Source organism: Alligator sinensis, unplaced genomic scaffold, assembly GCF_000455745.1.
Source record: "Alligator sinensis unplaced genomic scaffold, ASM45574v1 scaffold744_1, whole genome shotgun sequence".
Taxonomy (NCBI): domain Eukaryota; kingdom Metazoa; phylum Chordata; order Crocodylia; family Alligatoridae; genus Alligator; species Alligator sinensis.
The window spans coordinates 1636824-1658599 of record NW_005842241.1 but is presented as its reverse complement, the minus strand read 5'-3'; the positions used below and the strand labels follow the sequence as shown (position 1 = coordinate 1658599).

The following is a 21776-nucleotide window of genomic DNA, read 5'->3' as shown; positions in this document are numbered from 1 at the left end:
CACACACACACACACACATATATACACACACATATACACACACACACACACACACATATATACACACACATATACACACACACACACACACACATATATACACACACATATACACACACACACACACACACATATATACACACACATATACACACACACACACACACACATATATACACACACATATACACACACACACACACACACATATATACACACACATATACACACACACACACACACACATATATACACACACATATACACACACACACACACACACATATATACACACACATATACACACACACACACACACACATATATACACACACATATACACACACACACACACACACACACATACACGCACACACACACACACACACACACACACACACGAGATATTTAGCCTTGGGCTCATAAAGCACACAAAAATAGAAACTGTGCAGATGAAAAAGAGCTTAAACTTTTCAGTATTTGTCATTCTATATTTTATTATGAAAAGGAATAGCCATGTTTTTCTGCACAGCCAGCTGCATGATCTTACCTGAACGCTGACGCTTCCCTGTAGCTTTAGTTGTAGTTTGATCATATCTACTTCAGCTGAAGAACAAAGCTGCCTGAGTTCCGCAACCTTTTTGCTCATTGCATCAATGGCAACTTCAATGGGGTTTAGATCACTATGGTGCTGATACATTACAGGAATGCGCTTTTTCACGTAGGGAAAACAGTGTATTGCTAGGACAAGACAATACATAGTTTAAATAACACATTTCTGTCAATGTCATTAGAAACAATGTATAGGTGAAATTTTACAATATTCTTTAAAATCAGTCTACTTTTCTTTTTCTCATTCATACAGCGAACAGCCTTGTCTAGTTAATACAAAACTACAACTGATCAACTACAAAAAACAAACTGGCAAACAGTCCCCAATACCTTTGGCTTAAAACAGCTTTCATTTCTGGCTGTAAACAGTATGAAAAATGAACAAATAGAAGTGCTTTTTTAAAAACTGGAATTAAAAATTATTAACTAAAATATAATTTATTAATAAAAGTGGGGATATTCTGAATTATGACTATATTTATGCTTTTTAAAAGGCAGTTGCCAAAAGCATGGCAAGAATGGGATGTCACAATGGGTGTGAGTAAGCCACTTTCCTCCACCCTGCCAGATGGGTGCTGTCTGGCACAGATATAGCCAAAAACACTTTCTTCAATAGAAAATTTGATACTTTTTTGGAGATTCCAAAGGCTTGAAGAGGAAAAGAAGCAGGAGAGGATGTCTGCGGGTACATGTAAAAGTGGATAATGCCCAGTATTTAATATAGGCAGACAATGTTCTTTGAATATTTAATATTTCTTTTTTGGAGCTTGAGGGTACACTTCTGGAAAAGGCAAAGTGGCTCCAGAGTCTTTTAGCATATGGATAGTCTCACTGGTTTTAGCACTGAAGAGCTCTTTTTCCTCAAAGGTAAAATTCTGAACTTCACTGGAAAACCCAGAAGGTTGCAGGTAGAAGAATGTCTTGGAATTTTAGACAGCTGTGTTCAAACTACAGAGTAGGAGGTGGTATCTGGAGCATCAAGAAATGAAGTCTTTACTGCTATATGCCCTTCAAACTTGAGGACTAAAAGGGCTTCTTTGGATTCCTCACGTAAGGAGTCTGTTATGTTGACCATGAGCTTACTGACATGGAAGCTGGCCAGAAGAACTTGGTAACTGGCTATATTTGGAACTGGAAGCTAGCATAAGGGTAAGTCGTTCAACTCTCTTTCAGGAGTAGTGCGTAATTTGCCCAGCTTCTTTACTTACCCATGCTACCTTCACAGTGCATGACTAGACAATTATTCAGCCCATCTGAGAGAGATTTTTCTTACAATAACGTAACTATGGGTGGACGACCGGAGAATGAGCTAACTTAGAGGGGAATCCAAGAATGGAGCTACCACTGCTCCCAGCCTGTTTACTATATCTGGTACTGGCCTGGCTCTCACCACTGCCCTTATTGCTGCAGCCACCCAGGGTGCAGATCCTTCTGGTTATACTCCTGGTTGACTGTCCTCTTCCAAACCAACATGGTTAGTCCTGTTAACATTTTATTGATTTGCAGGGTTACTTTAGTAGAGCTATGGCACAGCAGTATTTCAACTACACTGTGAGCAACCCCACTGGACTTTCTCTAGTCAGATATGAAAGGCCTGGACTGTATGCTGCATCACATCCTGAAAACCTCAGAACTTATCCTTATTAAATGGGATGACAGATGGACAAGAACCTCATCTGGTATAATGCTGGTGTTGATTTTAGAATAAGTGCAGATACAAGTGCTTAGCATGGTGAAATAATTCCAGAAGTGGTGCTAGAGAAGAAAAAGGACAAGGACTCCCAGGAAAGTGGAAGCTTGTGACCTCTGGCAACAAGCATAAATATTCATCCCCACCTACAGTGGTTTTACTGGAGAACAGATAAGGAGCCCTAGCAACAGAGGACAAACGGCAGTTGGGGAGCAGGAGCGAGGGGAGCAGGGTGCACGTGTGCCTGCTTACCTCGGCGGAGGCGGCAGCAGCAGAAGCAGCAGCGGAGGAAACCAGCGGCGGGGGCAGCAACAGCTGATTCCCCCCTAAAGTAAGTGGGGTAGAGAGCGCAGCACAGCTGAGGCGGATCCGGAGGGGAAGCCCTTCGGTGACGCCTTAGCTCGCCCGGCAGGGAGCCGTGCTCCAGAGCCGCGCGCGAACAGTGCGCGCGAACAGGCGCGCTCTGTAAGAGCGCGCCGGCATTTGCGCCGGCGTTCGCGTAAGGCGGGCGCGAGGGAGCTGCACACGGTAGCTCCGCCAGGGAGTAGGCAGCGGGCACACCTCTGCAGTCATGGTGATGCAGAAGGCCCCAACATGGCCCCCTTACAGGGGTTGACTGAAGGAGCAGTGGGTACATCCAGAGCATTCCTGTATTTCAGCTCTCTACTGTTAGCAGATTTCTTTGAGGACTGGTAGCATTCAGTACAAGTTGGAGGAGCCCTGAGACACCTCTGTTTCTTTGGATTAGTGGCAAGAAAAGGGGTGGGCGGAGACAAGTGAACTCCAGTATGTCCCTGGGACTGGGAGTTGTACTAAGCAAAGCTTGGCTAGACCCATGTGTTAGCTGAGCTAGAGGCTTAGGCTTACTTAAGATGGTAGGAAGGGCTTAGTGTCTGAAAGTCCCCTAAGTTCAGAAAAGAGCTGAACTACTGAATTAAGCAGTATTGGACACCATCCCATAAGGATAAGAACAGACTGAGGACACTCAGGACATCTTTCTTGATGAGGTCAAGATGGGTTGGTACCAGCCTCCAAAGGGCAGTTTTCTGCACCTTCACAGCATCAGTGTAATCGATCAGCAAGACTGTGGTTTTGGGCAGTGGCATAAGTCGGGCAGAGCAAACATGGCAACCAGCCTGGGCGCTGACTTGGGGTGGGATGGGTGGGACAGGGGAAGGACAAGCAAAAAAAGTGGTTGTTGACAGCTATGTGATTGCAATTGTAAACTGCAGCAGCAACTGGAAGTCACTGCTGCCCCTGTGTACCGGGCACCTGGCTAGGTCCCTATGCTGCTGGTTTTGACACTTGGTAAAGTCCTTCTGTAACCCAAAACTAGTATAAGAATGGAGCTATAGTGGCTGTTGACTCACTGTGTATCTCGCGCAGACTTGTAATCAACCTAAACTAGTGATTAGTGAAAAGATGCCTAGCAAGCTAAGTTTATGCCTCTTCTCTGTTACCGTGTGTGCTTAGCACTGCTACAGGTATCATTAAAGCTCTCCCTGAGTAGCACCAAGGGCCTAGAATGGTATAAACTCAAGTATATGCTCTGAGAACCTAATCAGCATGTGCATGCTGGTTTTGTCATTTGGATATTTGCATTGTAGGTATTTGCACAAGTGAATATTAAATTTGGTGGCATCACTTCTATAAGTTTGGTCAGACTTTCAGGTAACTACATGTAACCACATATAAAAAGTTACTTGTATGTAGTATACTATAGTTACTTTTTCTTCCTGTACATTACCTCTTCACTTAAAGCCATGTTCCTTATTCTGGCATGCCTGTGGGTATCAGGGGGGGGGGTGGGACTTTATGTCAAGGAGCACTACACATCCTCTGCCAGCAGTATGGGGTCAGGGGAAGGGCGAGCTGAAGTGCTCTGGGTCAAGATCCAGGGGGGGCAAGGCGAGAGGGATTTGACGGTGGGGGTCTATTACAGACCCCCCAATCAGGAGGAGGAGCTGGACAGGGAATTTTCAGGCCAGCTTGCGGAGACACTAAAAGCAAGGGATGTAGTTGTCATGGGCGATTTTAATTACCCGGACATCTGCTGGGAGGAGCAGTCAGCCGGGACGGACCGCTCCAGGAGGTTCTTGGCCGAGTTGCAGGACCTCCACTTGATTCAGGAGGTGCACAGTCCCACCAGAGGAGATGCTCTGCTGGACCTGGTCCTGGCCGCAGGCGACGACCTGGTAAGAGGCCTCCAGGTTCTTGACCACCTGGGCAATAGTGATCATCGCGTGCTGGAATTCACCATCCAGCGTAGAGTGTCAAGGGCCCGCAGCAAGGTGGTGGCCCTAGACTTCAGGAGGGCCAACTTCAGTGAGATGAGGAGATTAGTGGGAGAGGAACTGGGGTCCTTGAGGGCAGAGGAACTCAGCGTCCAAGAGGAGTGGTCGTTCCTTAAGGAAACGATACTCGGGGCCCAAGGGGTGTCCATCCCGACAAGAAGCAAGGCGGGCAGGAGTGTCCAAAAGCCCCCCTGGCTCACCAAGGGTGTCCGGGAATGCCTGCTTGCCAAAAGGGTGGCGTACGCCCGGTGGAAGGGGGGTGTAATCTCCAAAGAGGAGTATACCTCCTCTGCTCGGGCCTGCAGGCGGGCTGTTAGGAAGGCCAAGGCGGAGATAGAGCTCGGATTAGCGTCCAGGATTAAGGATAACAAAAAGTCCTTTTTCAAATATATTGGGAGGATGAAGAAGGCGCCGGGTAATGTGGGGCCCCTGCAGGATATGCGGGGCAATCTGGTGGTTGCGTCAGAGGATAAAGCGGACCTCTTTAACCAATTCTTCACCTCCGTTTTCTTGTGCAGGGACCGGGACTTCCCTGCTGTGATAGAAGCCGGACGCGAGGGGATCGCCTTCAGACCTCAGGTTGGGGAGGACCGGGTTAGAGAGCTTCTGGAGGGGCTGGACGCGTTCAAGTCAGCGGGTCCGGATGCTCTCCACCCCAGGGTGCTGAGGGAGCTGGCTGGGGTTATTGCAGGGCCCCTGGCACGGCTCTACGAGCGATCGTGGTGCTTGGGCCAGGTGCCAGACGATTGGAAGGTAGCTAATGTGGTCCCCATCTTCAAAAAAGGGAAAAGGGAGGACCCGGGCAATTATAGGCCCGTCAGTCTTACCTCAATCCTGGGGAAGCTCTTTGAGAAGATCATCAAGGAGCACATTTGTGATGGGCCGGCATCCGAGATGATGCTCAGGGGCAATCAGCATGGATTTATTAGGGGGAGATCATGTCAGACCAACCTGATTGCCTTTTATGATCAGGTCACAAAGGCCATGGACGCAGGTGTCGCGGTGGATGTAGTCTTTCTGGACTTCAGCAAGGCCTTTGACACCGTCTCTCACCCCATCCTAATTAATAAACTAGGCGACTGTGGCATAGATGCCTACACAGTCAGATGGATTGCAGATTGGCTGAAGGGTCGCACTCAGAGGGTGGTGGTGGATGGATCATACTCGACTTGGGGGGAGGTGGGTAGTGGAGTCCCCCAGGGCTCGGTCCTGGGGCCTGCGCTGTTCAATTTCTTCATCAGCGATCTTGATGTTGGGGTGGAAAGCAACCTGTTTAAATTCGCTGATGACACCAAAATTTGGGGGGAGGTGAGCACGCTAGCAGGGAGAGAGAGATTGCAGAAGGATCTGGATAGGTTACAGGGGTGGGCAAACAGGAACAGGATGTGTTTCAATACGGACAAGTGCAGGGTGCTGCACTTGGGTAGTAGGAACCAGCAGCACACTTATACGATGGGGAGCTCCCTACTTGAGAGCACGGAGGCGGAAAGGGATCTTGGTGTCATTATTGACTCCAAGATGAACATGGGCCGACAATGCGAGGTCATGGTTGGCAGGGCTAACCGGACCTTGTCGTGCATCCACAGGTGCATCTCGAGTAGAGCCAGGGAGGTGATCCTCCCCCTCTATGCGACGCTGGTCAGGCCGCAGCTGGAGTATTGTGTCCAGTTCTGTGCGCCCCATTTCAGGAGGGATGTGGACAACATGGAGAGGGTCCAGAGGAGGGCCACCCGCATGATCCGGGGACAACAGGGCAGACCCTACAGTGAGAGACTGCGGGACCTGAACCTATTCAGCCTCCACAAGAGAAGGCTGAGGGGGGACCTGGTGACCGTCTATAAACTCACTAGGGGGAACCAGAAGGGTTTGGGGGAGACGCTGTTTCCCCTAGCCCCCGCTGGCATAACAAGGAGTAATGGGCACAAGTTGATGGAGAGGAGGTACAGATTGGACATCCGAAAAAACTACTTCACAGTTAGGGCGGCTAGGAGCTGGAACCAACTTCCAAGGGAGGTGGTGCTGGCCCCTACCCTGGGGATCTTTAAAGAAGAGGCTGGATACCTACCTGGCTGGACTCATTTGAGTCCCGTTTTTGTTTTTAGGGGGGTTTTTTGTTGTTCTTCCGCCCTGGCGCTCCCGCCCTGGCGGGGGGGCGGGCTAGAAGATCTATTAGGTCCCTTCCGACCCTAAAACTATGAAACTATGAAGCACATTCCACAAGAGGCCAAGCCAGACTCCCCAAGGTTGGGAGGATCAAGACCACTGCCACCAAGAGGAAGCGATGGATGGTGGTGGTTGGAGACTCCCTTCTGCAGGGGACAGAGGCATTCATATGCTGTCCTAACTTGTTGTCTTGGGAGGTCTGCTGCTTGTCTGGAGCCCAGATCCAAGATGTCATGGAAGGATTACTAGACTCAACCAGCCCTCGAACAGGGGTGGTGGGGGGAATGAACAGGAGGCTGGGGCTAGGTGGGGCCCCCTAATGGTCCCCTCCACACTCCTCTAGCCTCCCCAACCCCTTACTTACCTGCCACAAAGCCGGGTCCAGGTCCCTGCAGCCTGCACTGCTGCTTGCCCAGCACAGGGCCAGCCATAGCCATAGGTAGCTTGCTGGCTACCAGAGTGTCTTCTGTAGAGGATCGAGCCTCCAGTTGCTTCAGGACACAGTCTAGGACTGTGCTCTGCCCTGCTTTTTAACCCTCAGGGTATTTTTTTGACTCCTGGATATCCAGGTATCTAATTTTGCTCCCGCACTGCAAATCTGCAGCACAGAGAACATTTTTTGTTCCTGTACATGCCTCTTGCAGCATCTCAAAGGGGTTTGAGACGCTGCAAGAGGCACGTGTGTGCTCGTTTGGACGCGCCCAAAGAGTCCAAGTCCTAATCAGTAAGCAAGATCCACATCTGTATTCCAGGTAGTGCCAGAAGTCAGGAGCCATGAAACTGAGGACACCCAAACAGGATAAGCAGAAACAGAAAACTGGACAGAAGCCAGGTATAGCTGCGAAGCACTGAGCAACTGAAACCCAAATGAAGGGCTTCAGCTTACAAACGAGGCCCAGACTACTTTACAGACAATTATTTTGTCCCTTGCAGCTGGTGCCATTCTGAAACCAAATGGCCTTGATAAGTGCAGTTTTTGCCTTCTAACACAATCTTCCTTCCCCTTGCCAGGAAAGATTGACTGTCACAGTTCTGAAGAGCTATAAAGCCACTTAGGGCCACAAAAGATGATGAAACTAGCAGAGGAGCCATGAGTGCCAAATTGGTGGTGGTAGAATGCTAATGTGTCAATGACTGCTGGGGTGTTTATTGCTGGTTCTCTCTGGAGTTGACTAAGGGCAACCAACCAAGCCAGATGACAGTGCCAGATGATCTGTGCAGAACTGGTATGAACTACAGAGGTAGCCAAAACTGCCTGTGAAGTCTCAGAGCCTCTGTGGACTTCAGCAGTATCCTCACTGGACTATAAAGTCCCAGAATACATTGAGCAAGGTCTTCTTTTTGAGTCCTATAGAACAGGGGTCTCATTCAGGAACCAAACCTGGATTAGCAGCTGACCAAAAGCCAAGGCCATGGTATAATGAACTAATGTTGGAATACACATGACTGAGTGATGTCTTGAGTCACAGGAGCAAAGACCTCTTTCCAGAATAGGGGGAGATACACCAAAGAAAGGTTAGAATACCTGAAAATGATGGTGCTATGTAGCAAAGTAAAGCAGTGGTGGAAAGAGTTGCCAAGGTCCCAAGAAAAAGTTGGCTATTAATCTATTATATCAAAACAAAAAGAAAATGAGTTTGATAAAGGAAAGAGAAGCAGAAGGTCTCTAAAGGGCTTTGACTGTGGGTTCTAGATCTTGAATCATGAACCAGAGTGCCCAAGATTTTAAGCTACTTGAGGTGGACTGAGAATTGGATTGCAATGCTTTTTTCCTAGTGTGTGGCGTATAAAAAGGGATGGGACTACAGCAGACCCCTGAAGCAAAAAAATCTCCAGTCTTGAGTGCTGTCATGTGTAGTAGCGAGAATGTTAATATGGAACTCTTATCTACCTTAATTTATTGTGTTATCCACCTATGTTTCTATGATTTTTTGAAAATAAATCCTTGTAGGAACCTATTTGTATATGCAATTGTACTCTGCATTAGATAATACACTGTTATTGGGGTACAATAGGGAAGAGATAACTTGATGAAATGTCTCCCCCCAGGGTCAATACTCTTACAGGAACATATTAAGAGGACTTAGTTGCCCTATTTTAAAATAGCATTCTTGACTGTACATCTATTTTAAAATGGTTTGGGATCTACAAATGGATTTTTTTTTTTTAGAATGTTCTGTCAGTTTAACTAATCTGTCTTTCATGAAATATTTGCAATGAATTTGTATTTTCCTTAAAAATATAACACATTCATCACTTAAAGCCAGTGTGGCAAACAACCCACAGGCCAGATCCAGCCTATAGAGCTGTTCCATCTAGTCAGCCTCGCTTCTGGAATTTGAAGGTTTGGCCTGCCACAGAATTCAGGGCATCTAGGCTCTGTTGTACACAGCTGTAGGTGGCAGGGGGCAAGTGAGGGTTGTGCCGACACAGCCCCACTTGACCTGTGGCCACCTGGCCTGCTGATACTGCATCCCATTCCCATCCACTACAGATGGACCCACCGCTGTTGCAGCTAGTAGTCCCATGCATCTGGCCCAGGAGGAGCTCTGAGGCCTGGGGCAAGTTTGGCAGCTCTGAATGAAAGAATTTTCAGCATCCAGAGTTAAATAAAAAAAAAAAAGAACAAATAAAAGGAACATTCCAATCAAAAAAAATCCATCTAACAATACCTGTCAAAATAGTTCGCCGTTTACACTGTTCTTCCACACCGCCTTGTCTTTTGCCAGATTGAGTAAAAGGCATCTCAAACATAAAACGCCGAATGTTGTGGGCCCTCTCAAAGTCTGTTTTTCTCTCTTGTAACTCCTTTTCTTCAAAGTATGGAATTACATGTGTAACTTGAATATATGCATATTTAGAGTCCAAATCCTTAGGATTTACCTTTAGAAAAATAGGGAAAAAATTAAATCACAATTAAGTTTGATTGGTTTGAAAGTGCACAAGTACTAGGAATTCAATTTTGGACTCTGATCCTGCCAGTTACTCCAAATAAAGAACTACTGGGCTCCTGTGGAGCAACATTTATTTTAATGCAGATGCACTCATCTTTTTCATTTAATCATTGGAGGCTGGACATATAACATCAGAAGAGTTTACAAAATACACAATTTTCTACAATACTTGCATTATATAGGGCTGCAGAGTAAGAGAGACGTGGTCAAAGAAACATACCCACTGCTTACATTCATTCCAATGAAAGCTATATTAAAAGAAAGTTTAGACAACTGGGGACTCAAAAAATCAGGAACCAATATCAGTTGATACAAGGAGGTTTTTAAGACCCAGGAAGACAGTCTTGGCTGGGATGATCTAGTTGGGGATGGTCCTGCTTTAAGCATGAAGTTGGACTAGATGACCTCCTGATGTCCCTTCTAACCCTAACTTTCTATGATTCAATGAAACCAAAAATAATAATTTTTAAGTGTACTATAGGCACAACATCAGTACCTGGAGAGGATATCTTTCTTATTCCCATAATTAACTGAATGCATACAAAGGTGTTCTCAGAAGGGTAAGACTAACTCACTATAACAAGAAAAATCTGGGCTCTGCTTCCAAGTCACAGAAGTGGGAAAACTCTGAGAACAATCTAGTTTGAGCTGGCAAAGCCATCACTATACCTCTGTTGGCAGTAAATAGGCCAGATGTCCTACACTGAAATAAATTATTCAATTTTGTGTTAACAGATAAATGTATTAGGAATGTGAAATTGAGATAAAAATCAGAGCAAAATAATGAATTGCAATGCTTCCCACTATTTGAAAACAAGCGCCTAACAATTCCCTGCCCCCAAGTTTATATGCAGTGATGTTCAAAGATCATACTATTGATTTTCCAAGGGTACATGGAATGAAGTAATTAGAATGTGAGAAGAACTCCATTTTCTTTTAAACAACGTGTTCTACTCTGTAAGAAAATATAATCCTACTTTGCCAGAATCCTGGATCATTCTGACATTTTCAGATCCAAATTTGTCAGAGTAGAGCTTTTGTAGTCTCTGGGATATCTCCGAAAGAGGTGTCAGTTTCGGCTCTTTATAAATATACTCCTTTCCATCTTCATCCTCAAAGAAGCCCTGTGAAAAGAAACAATGAGAATTTTTAAAGAATAATTAGGCATTAATATAAGGCAATTATATTGAGTGGTTTGTACTTTTCCAGGCAAACACACTTAACGCCAAGGTTCAAGCAACATTAGAAAGAAAAAAAAATGTCAAAACAAAATCCAAGTAGAAAAGATATCCTAAGAAAAAAGAAAAAGGAAAATGTGTATATTTAAAAAAAATAGGTGCACAGGTAATGGAAGAACATAAAATTATAAACTTAGAGGAATGTTGTAATTATATGGTATGCTAATATTAAAGCTTCTGAGGTCAAAACTTATTTCTCACATTTATATTAAATGAATCATTTTCATTCCTGTTTCACTTGCCAGATCATTGATCTTCTTGCATAAGGGATTATTTTACACACAACTAGATCTTCAACAGCAACGTACAGAAAAACTCCTGAAGAGCTGTTCCATGTAAAATGGATTGTACAAAATAAAAATCACTTCTATCATTTCTCATTTAAAATTATTTACATTAAGTTGTGCAGCACTACGAAAATGGTTAGAACAAGTTAACCATCTGTTTTAAGATTTTAGTTGAATCCAATATAGAGGTGTATGGAAGGTGAAACAGGTGACCATTTTAAAGCAAAAAAGCCACTTGAGTTCATGTTTAAGACCAGAAAAAATAAATGTTTCTGTCATAAGATGAACAGACAAAATAGCAAGAGCAGCACAACATACCATGTATAAACAAAGGCTAGACTGACAAAAATACCCACATCAAATTAAGCTGAAATGCAGTAATTTTTACTGCATTGCTTGCTTTGAAAGCAGTTACTGCAATTACCTCCACATCTGTTTCACTGTCTGTAAACTGGTATTGCTATGAAGTTATAAAAGATAACAGAAAAAAAACAGGTTATACTGTTCACTGTACATAACCCCATGTCCTAAATAGCTGTCAGCTATCCACCTGACAGATAATGACAACTGGGATACACACACCAAAAAGCCCCACTATTTTTGCTACTGAGAAATAGACTATGTAGATAGACACTGGAGCATGTGAAGTTTTCAAATGCAAAGTCAGCCAGAAGGTTTGATTTTGTTTAAAGCATGCAGTACTGATGTTTAGGAAATAGGTGATTTGTTTCTGTAAATGGAACTGAGTGTTATTTTTTGAATTGCAATAGCTAGAAAAGCATACAGCTGAAAAGCAAATCTTGCAAACCACACTGCAGCATCAAGACATTGCTCAATAAGTGACCAAGAATTAAGCATTGTAAGGAACTTACCGCTGCCTTAAGATAGTAACACAAAAAAGAAGAAAGAAGAAAAAGCAGAAAGTTTACTGAGGAAGGCATAGAAGCATTAGGCCAGGTTTTACATATGTATTGAAATAAAAAAATATTTAATATGGTTAATCATTTCTATCGGAATAAATGTATCATGCTTTTTATTTTGTAGTATCAAAGAAAAACTAATGGTAGACTGTGAAACAGGATATTTTGCAAAATAATTAATATTTTATAGTTCTGCTATAATTGAAGGGATATTAGTTACTTACCTGTCCAAAAAATGCTACTCTGAAGTAAGTGCCCAGCAGTCTCTTGCCTGTATGCATTACTTCTGTCACTTTGCTGTATGCCCGATGAAGTGTATCATATAGGTGAGCTAATCTCTAGAAATAAATGACAATACAGAATTTTTTAATGGCAGCACTCAAACCAACACTTTAGTTTTCCCTTAAATGTAAACATAGCACCATGTGAAGGTGCAAAACTCTTACAGACAATAATATCAGTTTCAGAGGCTGGATATTAACAATAGTAACAGGAACAACATTCAGAAATTATACATCAATAGAATTAATCGACTAAACACCACAGACAAGCATTAGGTTTTTACTAGGAGAATTGCTTTTCTCTTGGTAGAAACAAATGTAAAATGTTCACTCCGTTTCTCCAGGAAAAAAAAATCATCAACACCATCTCAGCAGAACTTGCTCCTGGGGAGATTTTCTCTTGGTAGAATGAACACTTGTACACTATGCCACAGGTCAACTTCTCCTAGGGAGTCAAGCCACAAGGAAAGGCTCCCATGCCTTCCAGAATTAACCTGGGGATTGTACATAGAAATCTCATAGAAATCTGCCTAGAAACTTCACTCTTCCACTTGGGATCATAACAATAAAAAGATTTGAGGTCAGGAAGGAATTTTTCCCTCAGGTCAGACTGGCAGGGACTGTGGCATTTTCTTCCCCCAACCTCTCTCGGTAGTGTGGGGGGTGGTGGTTCTTTCTAGCATCTTGCAGGCATATACTGACCAACCACTTTTCTGGCAGACCATTACCAGTAGCCCTGTCATCTTTGCTTTTTCCCTGCTATGGCCTGTTGTAGGGCATTACTGGCATTTCTGCTTTTGCGCCTTGTAGCTGTAGTGTCTGAAGGTTTACAATGCATCATTTTTAGGATCTTTGGGTAAGTGATTGCCAGATACAGAAGACTGGACATGATGGTCTGGGAGTCATGTTTCAGTCCTATGTTTCTATCTTTCAAATAAATATTTAATACAGTTTCTGAAAAATACCAACCTTGATTGTAACATTGCCTCCCCAAATGTGTTATGTATGTATGTACAAGTTTAAATGACTATCACAGGAATTAAAAATGCACTAAAACTTTGGATTTGGCTCTGTATTTGCCACTGGCTTTCAAAAAGATTTAAAAAAAAAATGCCAAAAACAGTTTATTACATTACCTTCTTCCTATCTGTAAGCCACTTTAAATTTTTCAGGGCTTACCTGAAAAGTGACTATGGAAGTAAGAGGTCAAACTTTGACTTTTTAAAAACGAAATACATTTACATTTGAATAATTTTATACTTCAAGATTGTTGTAATGCTATATACATAAGTTGGTTTCAGTATATCATACTGTTGGAAAAGCATGATTCCAAAGGCATAAAACAAGGAACCAAAGTCTATCAAATACCTCAAAATCTCTCCGCTTTTCATAAATGGGAATTATAAGCTTATATACGTCAGCAATCAGTTCATAACGTTCAGCCTTCCAGAGCCCATCAGCACACTGCTCTAATAATTCCATCAGTACATCCTAGAAATACAGGAAAAGAAAATGTATTATTTGATGCTGTTGACATGGACACTATACAAAAGATCTTCCCAAGGAAGAAGGTTCTCAAAACAAAATCATTTAACAGTGCCGTATTTAAAATAAAATATTAACAAGAAGTACCAGAATAACAAACATGTATGGAGTTCTGCATGGCCATACATACATACATACATACATACTCACTGACTCTTTACTGTATACAACAGGTTTATTTTAGAGAATTTTATAACCTACTCAGTGGGACTATTTCCAAGAAGGAAAACATATGTGCTTTATTGCATAGCTTCTGTGTATGTACACATTTATATTTAATCAAGCAAATACATTTTATATTTTTTGTTTTAGAAGGCAGTTTTTAAACAGAAAGTTCTGTTTCGCTGTTGTCTTTAATTATTCCAAAATAATGTTGGGAAGAGCAAATTAACCAAGCAGAACATAAGCGTTATAGTTTGTATTTAACTTATACATAGGACTAGAAACTTATTTACATTTCTAGCAAAATTAGGTGCATTGCACTAATCTCTGCCCAGAAATCCATGCTTAGTACAGTACTAAGCATGAGTTTCTGAGTCCGAAAGGCAGATGACAAAACTCAAGAAATTGGGAAATTTGAGGAAACAGACTAAGTTAACTGGGCATATCACCCCTGGCTGGTTTTATCTTATCTCAAAAAAAATAAAAAAAATAAAAGACAGCTTAGTTGGGGTCAAACAGTTAATATTGACTTGTATTGACATTTAATGCAACAACAGTCAAGTTATTTTCTCTTTTGTGTATCACCATACATTTAATAATCAAGAACAAAATAAGTTATTAAATACTATCCTCCCTTCAAAAACTTGTTATATTTTAGTTTTCAATATATTTTATTAATTTTGCTATATCCTTGACATAAAGGAATATTATGTTAAGAAAAATGAGACAAAAACAGCTTCAATATCAGTCTAACAAACAAAATAAATTTCAGGATTGGATGAAAAGGAAATATTTCACAGGGCAGAATTAGAGACTACATTTGTAATGGGTTAGTGTCACTGATAGATTTACATAAAGATTTAAGGCTGATAAGCAAGTATAAAGTTCACTTAATGTAGCTTTGTATACAAGTCTCTGTCTTTACCACGATTATGATCAACTTATTTTATTTCATGAAAGGATTATCATGAGACTATTGTTAATTTTAAATGGTTTCAGTAATGATGGTAATTTTTCCTGGTAGTTCTTAGATTGGGCCACCATTTAACATTTAGAAGCTGTGCACCAGAGGGTGCAGACAGCAAATAGATACCATATTATGGAACTGGTAACTTTGACTAAATATTCCTTCTGTCATTCTGTTTGCACTTCCCTTTGTCATCTGTAGCCTAATGGAAAAGCAGATTATTGTGTTTAGTGAATGTATATTTTTGAATCCTGGTTTATGTCTTGTTCCAAATTTAATTTGTCTCTCCTCTCTTTAAAGGAATCATGGAAAGAGTAGTGTAGGGACTGCCAGAGGTGACTACAGACCAAAAAACTACCTTTTCTCCCTTCTCCCTCTAAACTACACCACATAGGCAGACTACAGAATCTAACAAAGTTAAGAGATGCAGGATCAAGACCACAATCTAATTTTCTAGATGTAAAATCAAAGCACATGGCTCTGTAAGAAAAGATTTATCACACTAATACATTAATTGTTTTACCTTCATAAAGCCCATTCACTCTTCTACCATGTGTGTATGTTACATAATGGTGCATTATACCGAGCTGCCTGCAACTTCCCAGCCCAATTTCTACTTGCATTGCCTGGGAGAAGCCTACAGCATGAGTTCTGAACTAACACCTCTGGATTTGTAGCAAGATACCTCAACTGCTCAGCCATCACACCTCTTGTATAGTTCTTTGCATTCTTTGGTCATATCACACAACAAACCTTTGATTTTGTCTGTGTAGTGACAACTTACCACTTTTTATTCTACCTATTTTCTACAGTTAGATACTGATATACTAGTTAGCACTGTGAAAGTCCTTTAACTCTAAGAAATTTAAAATATTTATTCCTTCTGCATTCATTAAATGTTTAGAAAAATAAAACAAAATATGAGTTAATTCACAGAGATTCTATAAACAGACTATACCTACTACATGACTGCACTTGCAGATAGCGCTTAGGTGTAAATATGCTATACTTGACAAATATATTGTTTGTTTTAAGGAGCAATAATCTGCTAAAGTATGTGAACACATTGCTGTATACATTGTACACTGCTCAACTGTAGCAGCACTGCTACCACATCACTAATTTATGCTCTGCAGAGTATCATCCTAAGCAGCTGACAGCATCTGAGATCTAGATGCTGCTGTTAAAACAGGTTACCTTCTTTACAGCCTCCTAGTACTGAACGCATAAAGGCAACTGCTTTCCCCTGCCACAGGGGTTTCAAATTTGCTTGGTATCTAGGGCCAGATCGAGAATGAAGATCTTCTCATAGGACAGATCTGGATCCACCTCTGGCAGGGGGAGTCGAATCAGGAGGTATTAATTCAGCCATGGCTTGCTAACATGCATCCTCAATAGGGCTCCACGGATTGCCAAAAACTAACTCATCTAGGAGCCCAGAGGCTTCTAACTCCTCTAGGAGCCCTGCAGGCTGGATGACAAGGGCATGCAGTCTACCAGCCATATACCTGATAGCCTGCTCTACTATTATTTGGTCATGCTAATGAAAGAAGACAGAAGACAATAACCTGAATTGTCTTTCCAACCTGAATAGGATGGAAAATGGCATCTGAAGATGAAGAGAAAGTGACATTCAAAGGCCAGATCATGTCCTCTAAAAATCAGTCATCTAAGTCAGCAGTTGGCAATCTTTTTAGGCTGCAGGCTAGAGTGACCCCATTTGAGCCAGAGGCACATTGGCAGACAAGTGCTAGGACCCAGCTGCTGCCACCATTTATCTTATGGCAGCACAGGGGGAGTGCCTGCAGCTAGTGATTCCCCACATGGCAATATAGAAAAGCAACTGCTGCCGAAGCCCCCACTGTTGAATGCTACCGAAACCCCATGTCCACAGGCAGGATCTGGCTCACGGGCTGTAGATTGTGAAGCCCTGATGTAAGCATAAGGAATCTCAATTGTTCCTAAGCATAAGGAATCCCTACAGTTCTATTAAAGGGCACTAATATTATTTGATAATTTTCATATCAATACTAGGCTGGATGCTACTCCACCTACAGTGACCTTAGTAGCCCTTACGTGCAATTCTTTTCTACCCTGCTCAAGTCTCTGAAAAACCTGACACAAAAAGCGTGTGGATCCTCCTTCTCCTAGCTGCATATTACAAACACAGATGCATTAATGGATTTTTAGGTATTTGAATAGGACAGAAAAGAACCACATTTAAATGCTTAATAGGTGGGTAAGATTTGGCTCATTATATTCAATATTTAGTAAGACTGAGAAAAAGGCAGAACCTACCCTGAAGATCTTACAAGTTCAAAAGACATGACACAGAGTACACTGGAAAATACAGATGAAGAAAAAATATATACCACTACTCCATTATTTATTATTTTATTAGCTGTGAACAAATGATACAACTGTGCTTTAGGCAGCAAGGGAGAAAGGTAAAATATTTCTTGGGGTTTTTTTTCCTTTCTCCTTAAAATGGAATTGTAGCTTACTGTTTCCAAGGTATTTTTAAAAGCTTTTCACCTAATCAGTGCCATCCTTGTGGCACAATGGATTAATTTTTCCTCACCTAAGTACAGTAAGATTCGTGTCTCACTCTCTTCCATACTCATGCACATGGTAAGCACTTTATAACCTATTGGATCCATGATTTAATAATAATCTTGTGAACTACAGACCTAGTTAAATGTTTACTTATGTACTAGGAATAAAAAGGGGTGAAACCACATTTAAATGCAACTGATAAAAAAAAGCCTGATGCTGCAAGTTCACTTATCATTTAATGTTGCATGCATAAAGTCATTTCGTGCTTCTCCTGCATGCTTCCAAGATAAAATGAAGTATCAGAGTTCATATTAATAAGCATATTAAAATCACTAGCCTATAAAATTTATTGTTCTTAAATTCCTTCATTTTACATATGTATTTGTTGCACTTCTATTTCATATCAAATTTTCAAAGCTAAACAGGCATCACAACTAAATAGCTGTTTTTACTTTATTTCAGAAATAGTTTACAGTATAAAAAATACCGATTAAAAAAAAATACAACTAAAACTACATGAAGTCACATATTAAAAATCCCTGGTCTTTACCCGATTGCTTTTTCTCGGAAATAGAATGGCAACCATGACTATAAGAGCAGGCCCAGTCTAGAAAGGACCTGGAAAACACTGATGATCAACGGATAGCACTAGTACCAATCCATCAAGTGCTTTGCTGCAGTGGTTCTCAACCTTTTTTGTACCAGGACCCATCTGTGAATATTGATGGCCAGTCCCAACCCAGTAAACAGTTTAAGTAGAAAACAGCCCCCTGGCTCTGCCAGTGTCCCTCACTCCTGACCTGCTGCTCCCAGGCCCCAGCCCTCCCTCCCCCCTCACCCAGTGACTGGGTCATGGGAGGCTCCAAGCAGCACCTTGCAGGCTGGAAATGTACCAGCCTGCAAGGAAAAACCCAGAGTTTCCCATGTTTTTCTCCTTTAAAGGACAATCCACTTTTAAAGTTTACTGATTTATTTCTTAAAAGTTTGTTCACAACCCTTTCATACATTCATGCAACCCTTCGGTTGAGAAACACTGCTTTATTGATCTTTGGCAGACAAGTTTCTTTACTGCACTTTGTGTCCCTAACATCTCCGTCAGCTATACTGTTGATCCAATAAAGACATTACCAAAAAAAACATTGAACCATGATGGCTACAGTCTAACCCTAACTACTGCTCAAATCAGTTCACTTCAGTACTTATAAATAATGTCATAGAACTGATTAAACTCTTCAGCGCTTTCACTATGTATTTTTTTCCCTCAGAATCTTTCTTTGGAGAATAGGAAGTTTAGTACATGCTCATTTCCTTTCTGTGAAGACATTTGTCTGGATTTTCTCTCTCTGCAATTTGAGTCTGAGGGAGCCAAGAATGATGCTTAGAAAGTGGTCACTTATGCCATGCCTGTTTCTGTTGCTTTCTGGATGAAATATTTCCAAAATTATGCACTAAATCCTCAGTGTATATAGCAACAAAAGTTGTAATTTAAAGATGCTGTCTGACTAAGACGACTGAGGAATCCGACAAGTGAGAAGTGACCCCATAGTTAAATGTAGTTCATGAGAGACCATCAGAGGGTCTGCAGAGGTTGCCTACCACTCCACAATAAAATTAATTGTTTAGCTCTTCTCATTCATGTATACCGGTATTAACTAAACCTACTGATCACTACACATGAATGAGAAAAAAAAACTTGAAAGAATATGGAGTTCCAAACTGAAAGAGATGTTGGAAACTGGGAGCAAAAGGAGCAATACAGTCATGTGGAAGGACAAGGGTCTCTGTAAGGGATCTTCCTGCACAGTTATAGTTTTAGTAAACAGACAGTTAATCATGGAAATTTTGCAACATGCGTCTGCCCTTCTGATGTTGGGCAATACAGCAGAGAACTAGAGGGTATGCAGACAAAGGTTTCAGTGGTCCACTTAGCAGCCACAGGGGCAGAAAAGAAAAAATGACATCGAAACTTCAGTCTTCTTGCATACTGTCAGGGAGAAAGACCAGGCTGCTTATAACACCTTTACTTTTGAGAAAGGTCACAAAATGCGATGAATTAAAATAATGAAATGAATTAAAATAATATTCAAATTTGAGGAGTACTGCATGTCAAAAGAATTAGGCTCTTGAAAGACACAGATTTTTTAACCTGCCAACAAACAGAATAAAGTATAGCTCAATATGTTATAGAATAGAAGAGCCTGAATTAGAGTTCTGTTTTAGGAAACTTGGCAGAATCTGATTAAAGATAGGATTACTTGTGGCACTGCAGATGCTGCATTACAAGAAACGCTATTGTGTGAGGGAGACCTGTCTCTAGAAAAGACTATTCAGATTTTCAGAGCAGCAGAAACTGTGAAGGCCCAGGCTGCACGCTGAACGGATTAAAAGCAATTTTCCATGCATTAGGCATGAAAGCACGTGGCCAGAAGCAGCCAGCTCACAGTGTGGAATTTTCCATTTGTAAGGAGAAATCTAAGGGAGAGAGAGCTCGTGAGCAGCCCTGCAGCAAATGTGGAAGGCATCCTGGCCCCAAATATCGTGCTGCATTTGGAAAGTCCTTGTTTAAAAAAAAAAAAAAAAAGAACAATCATTTTGCCAGATGCTGCATACCCCCACAAAAAAACCTCTCAGGTTCATAAAGTTGAGAGCGTACCCGATAAATTGTATATAGATATGGTTGAATCAAGTAAAAAAAAAAAAAAAAAAAAAAAAAAAAAAAAAAAAAAAATCAATGAGAAGGACTGGATTTTGTCTGCGGAAGTGGGAAGAATGATGGTTTCATTAATTTAAATTAGACACTGGAGCTCAAGTTAATATATTTTACTAGAACATGAATATAGAAAATTTAAATCAAAACCAAAAGTGAGTCCAACAAACATTAAAATAACTGACTATTGAGAAACAAATGTGTCACTGAAAGGGAGATGCATTGCTAGTATCCAACATTAAGATAGAACTCCCATTCATTGTGGTACCTTGGGAGATGACACCAATTTTGGGTCTGGTAGCTTGTGAAAACCTTTATATTTTTAAGTGCATGCTTGCAGTACAAGATGACACAACATTCATGCCCCCTAATGACACTCTTTGTCCAGATTAAGGCTGTGCTGACTATCTTCTTAGGAAGAAACTAATTGTTCCAGAACACAAGAAGCAACTAAATCCTTCTGGGAAGAAATGTACCTATGGACCCAAACACAAATACCATCACACAGAAAGAGGAAATCAGCCTCTGCAATCTGTAGCTAATGAACTTCGTGCTCTGTGCAGAAGCACATTTGCCCAAAGTGCAAGTCATTCAGATACCAGTATAAGGACTCAAGTCTATCAATACTGGGGGGGAAAACTTTAATTTTTTTTTTTTTTTTTAAATGGGAAGTCAGAAAATGGATCTGATGCTTCATTAGGCAGAGAAGAAAATGAAAAAACTCACAGACCCTTGCTAAAATAAGCTTCAGAAAAAGGGGAATAGGGAAGTGCTTGTAACCACTACTCTATAGATCAGGGGCGGGCAATTATTTCAGGCGAAGGGCTGCTTACCAAGTTGTGGCATGCTGTCGAGGACTGCATGGGTAGCCCTGCCCCTTGACAGGTGCCCTGTCCCCTGGTCACCATCTTGGGATCAATGTCCCAGGGCCAGCACCAGTAGGGCCCAGAGCAGGGTGCAGGCTGGCAGGGGACTGTGGAGCTGGGCTGGGCTGCACCAGCAGGGAGAGGGAGGAGCTGGCCTGGTTCCGTAGAGACCCTGCTGGCTGGGATCCTGTACCCCTGCCGCCCTGCTCTGGGCCCTGCTGGCGCTGGCCCTGGGACATGGGTGCAGGCCCTGCTCCTGCACCTGCGAACTCCCAGTGCCCTTCAGCCCCATGGTATAGGCAGGGGGCAGCACACAGTCCTGACCCCCTGCTCGCCAGCAGGGAAGGAGCTAGTGCTGAGTGCAGGGGAAAAGCGGCCTCTCGCCCACTGTGGCCCGTGCTCCCTGCTGCATCCATTTGTAGTCCGCGCGGGGCTGTCCTGAGCAGGCACAGGCAGTTCCGTGGGACTGTGAGCGGCTGCAGCGCAGGACGATGGCCACAGGGCAGGCAAGGGGCCGCTTTTCCCCCCATGCTC

At 42.3% G+C, this 21776-nt stretch overlaps 1 protein-coding gene across 5 annotated transcripts in view; it reads right to left on the bottom strand.

Moving 5' to 3' along the window:
- DOCK9 (dedicator of cytokinesis 9) overlaps window positions 1–21776 on the bottom strand; it is a 189806-nt gene that overhangs the window by 7534 nt on the left and 160496 nt on the right. For 3 of the 5 annotated variants that reach the window (XM_025208610.1, XM_025208612.1, XM_014521686.2), the window contains 5 exons: window positions 13808–13930; window positions 12383–12496; window positions 10691–10837; window positions 9432–9642; window positions 551–741 (listed from right to left, as the gene is read on the bottom strand). In XM_025208610.1, coding sequence (XP_025064395.1) covers window positions 551–741; window positions 9432–9642; window positions 10691–10837; window positions 12383–12496; window positions 13808–13930 — 786 coding nt within the window. Of the gene's footprint in view, window positions 1–550; window positions 742–9431; window positions 9643–10690; window positions 10838–11662; window positions 11699–12110; window positions 12117–12382; window positions 12497–13807; window positions 13931–21776 lie in introns of all 5 variants that reach the window. The other 2 variants (XM_025208614.1, XM_025208611.1) reach the window with 2 other exon arrangements.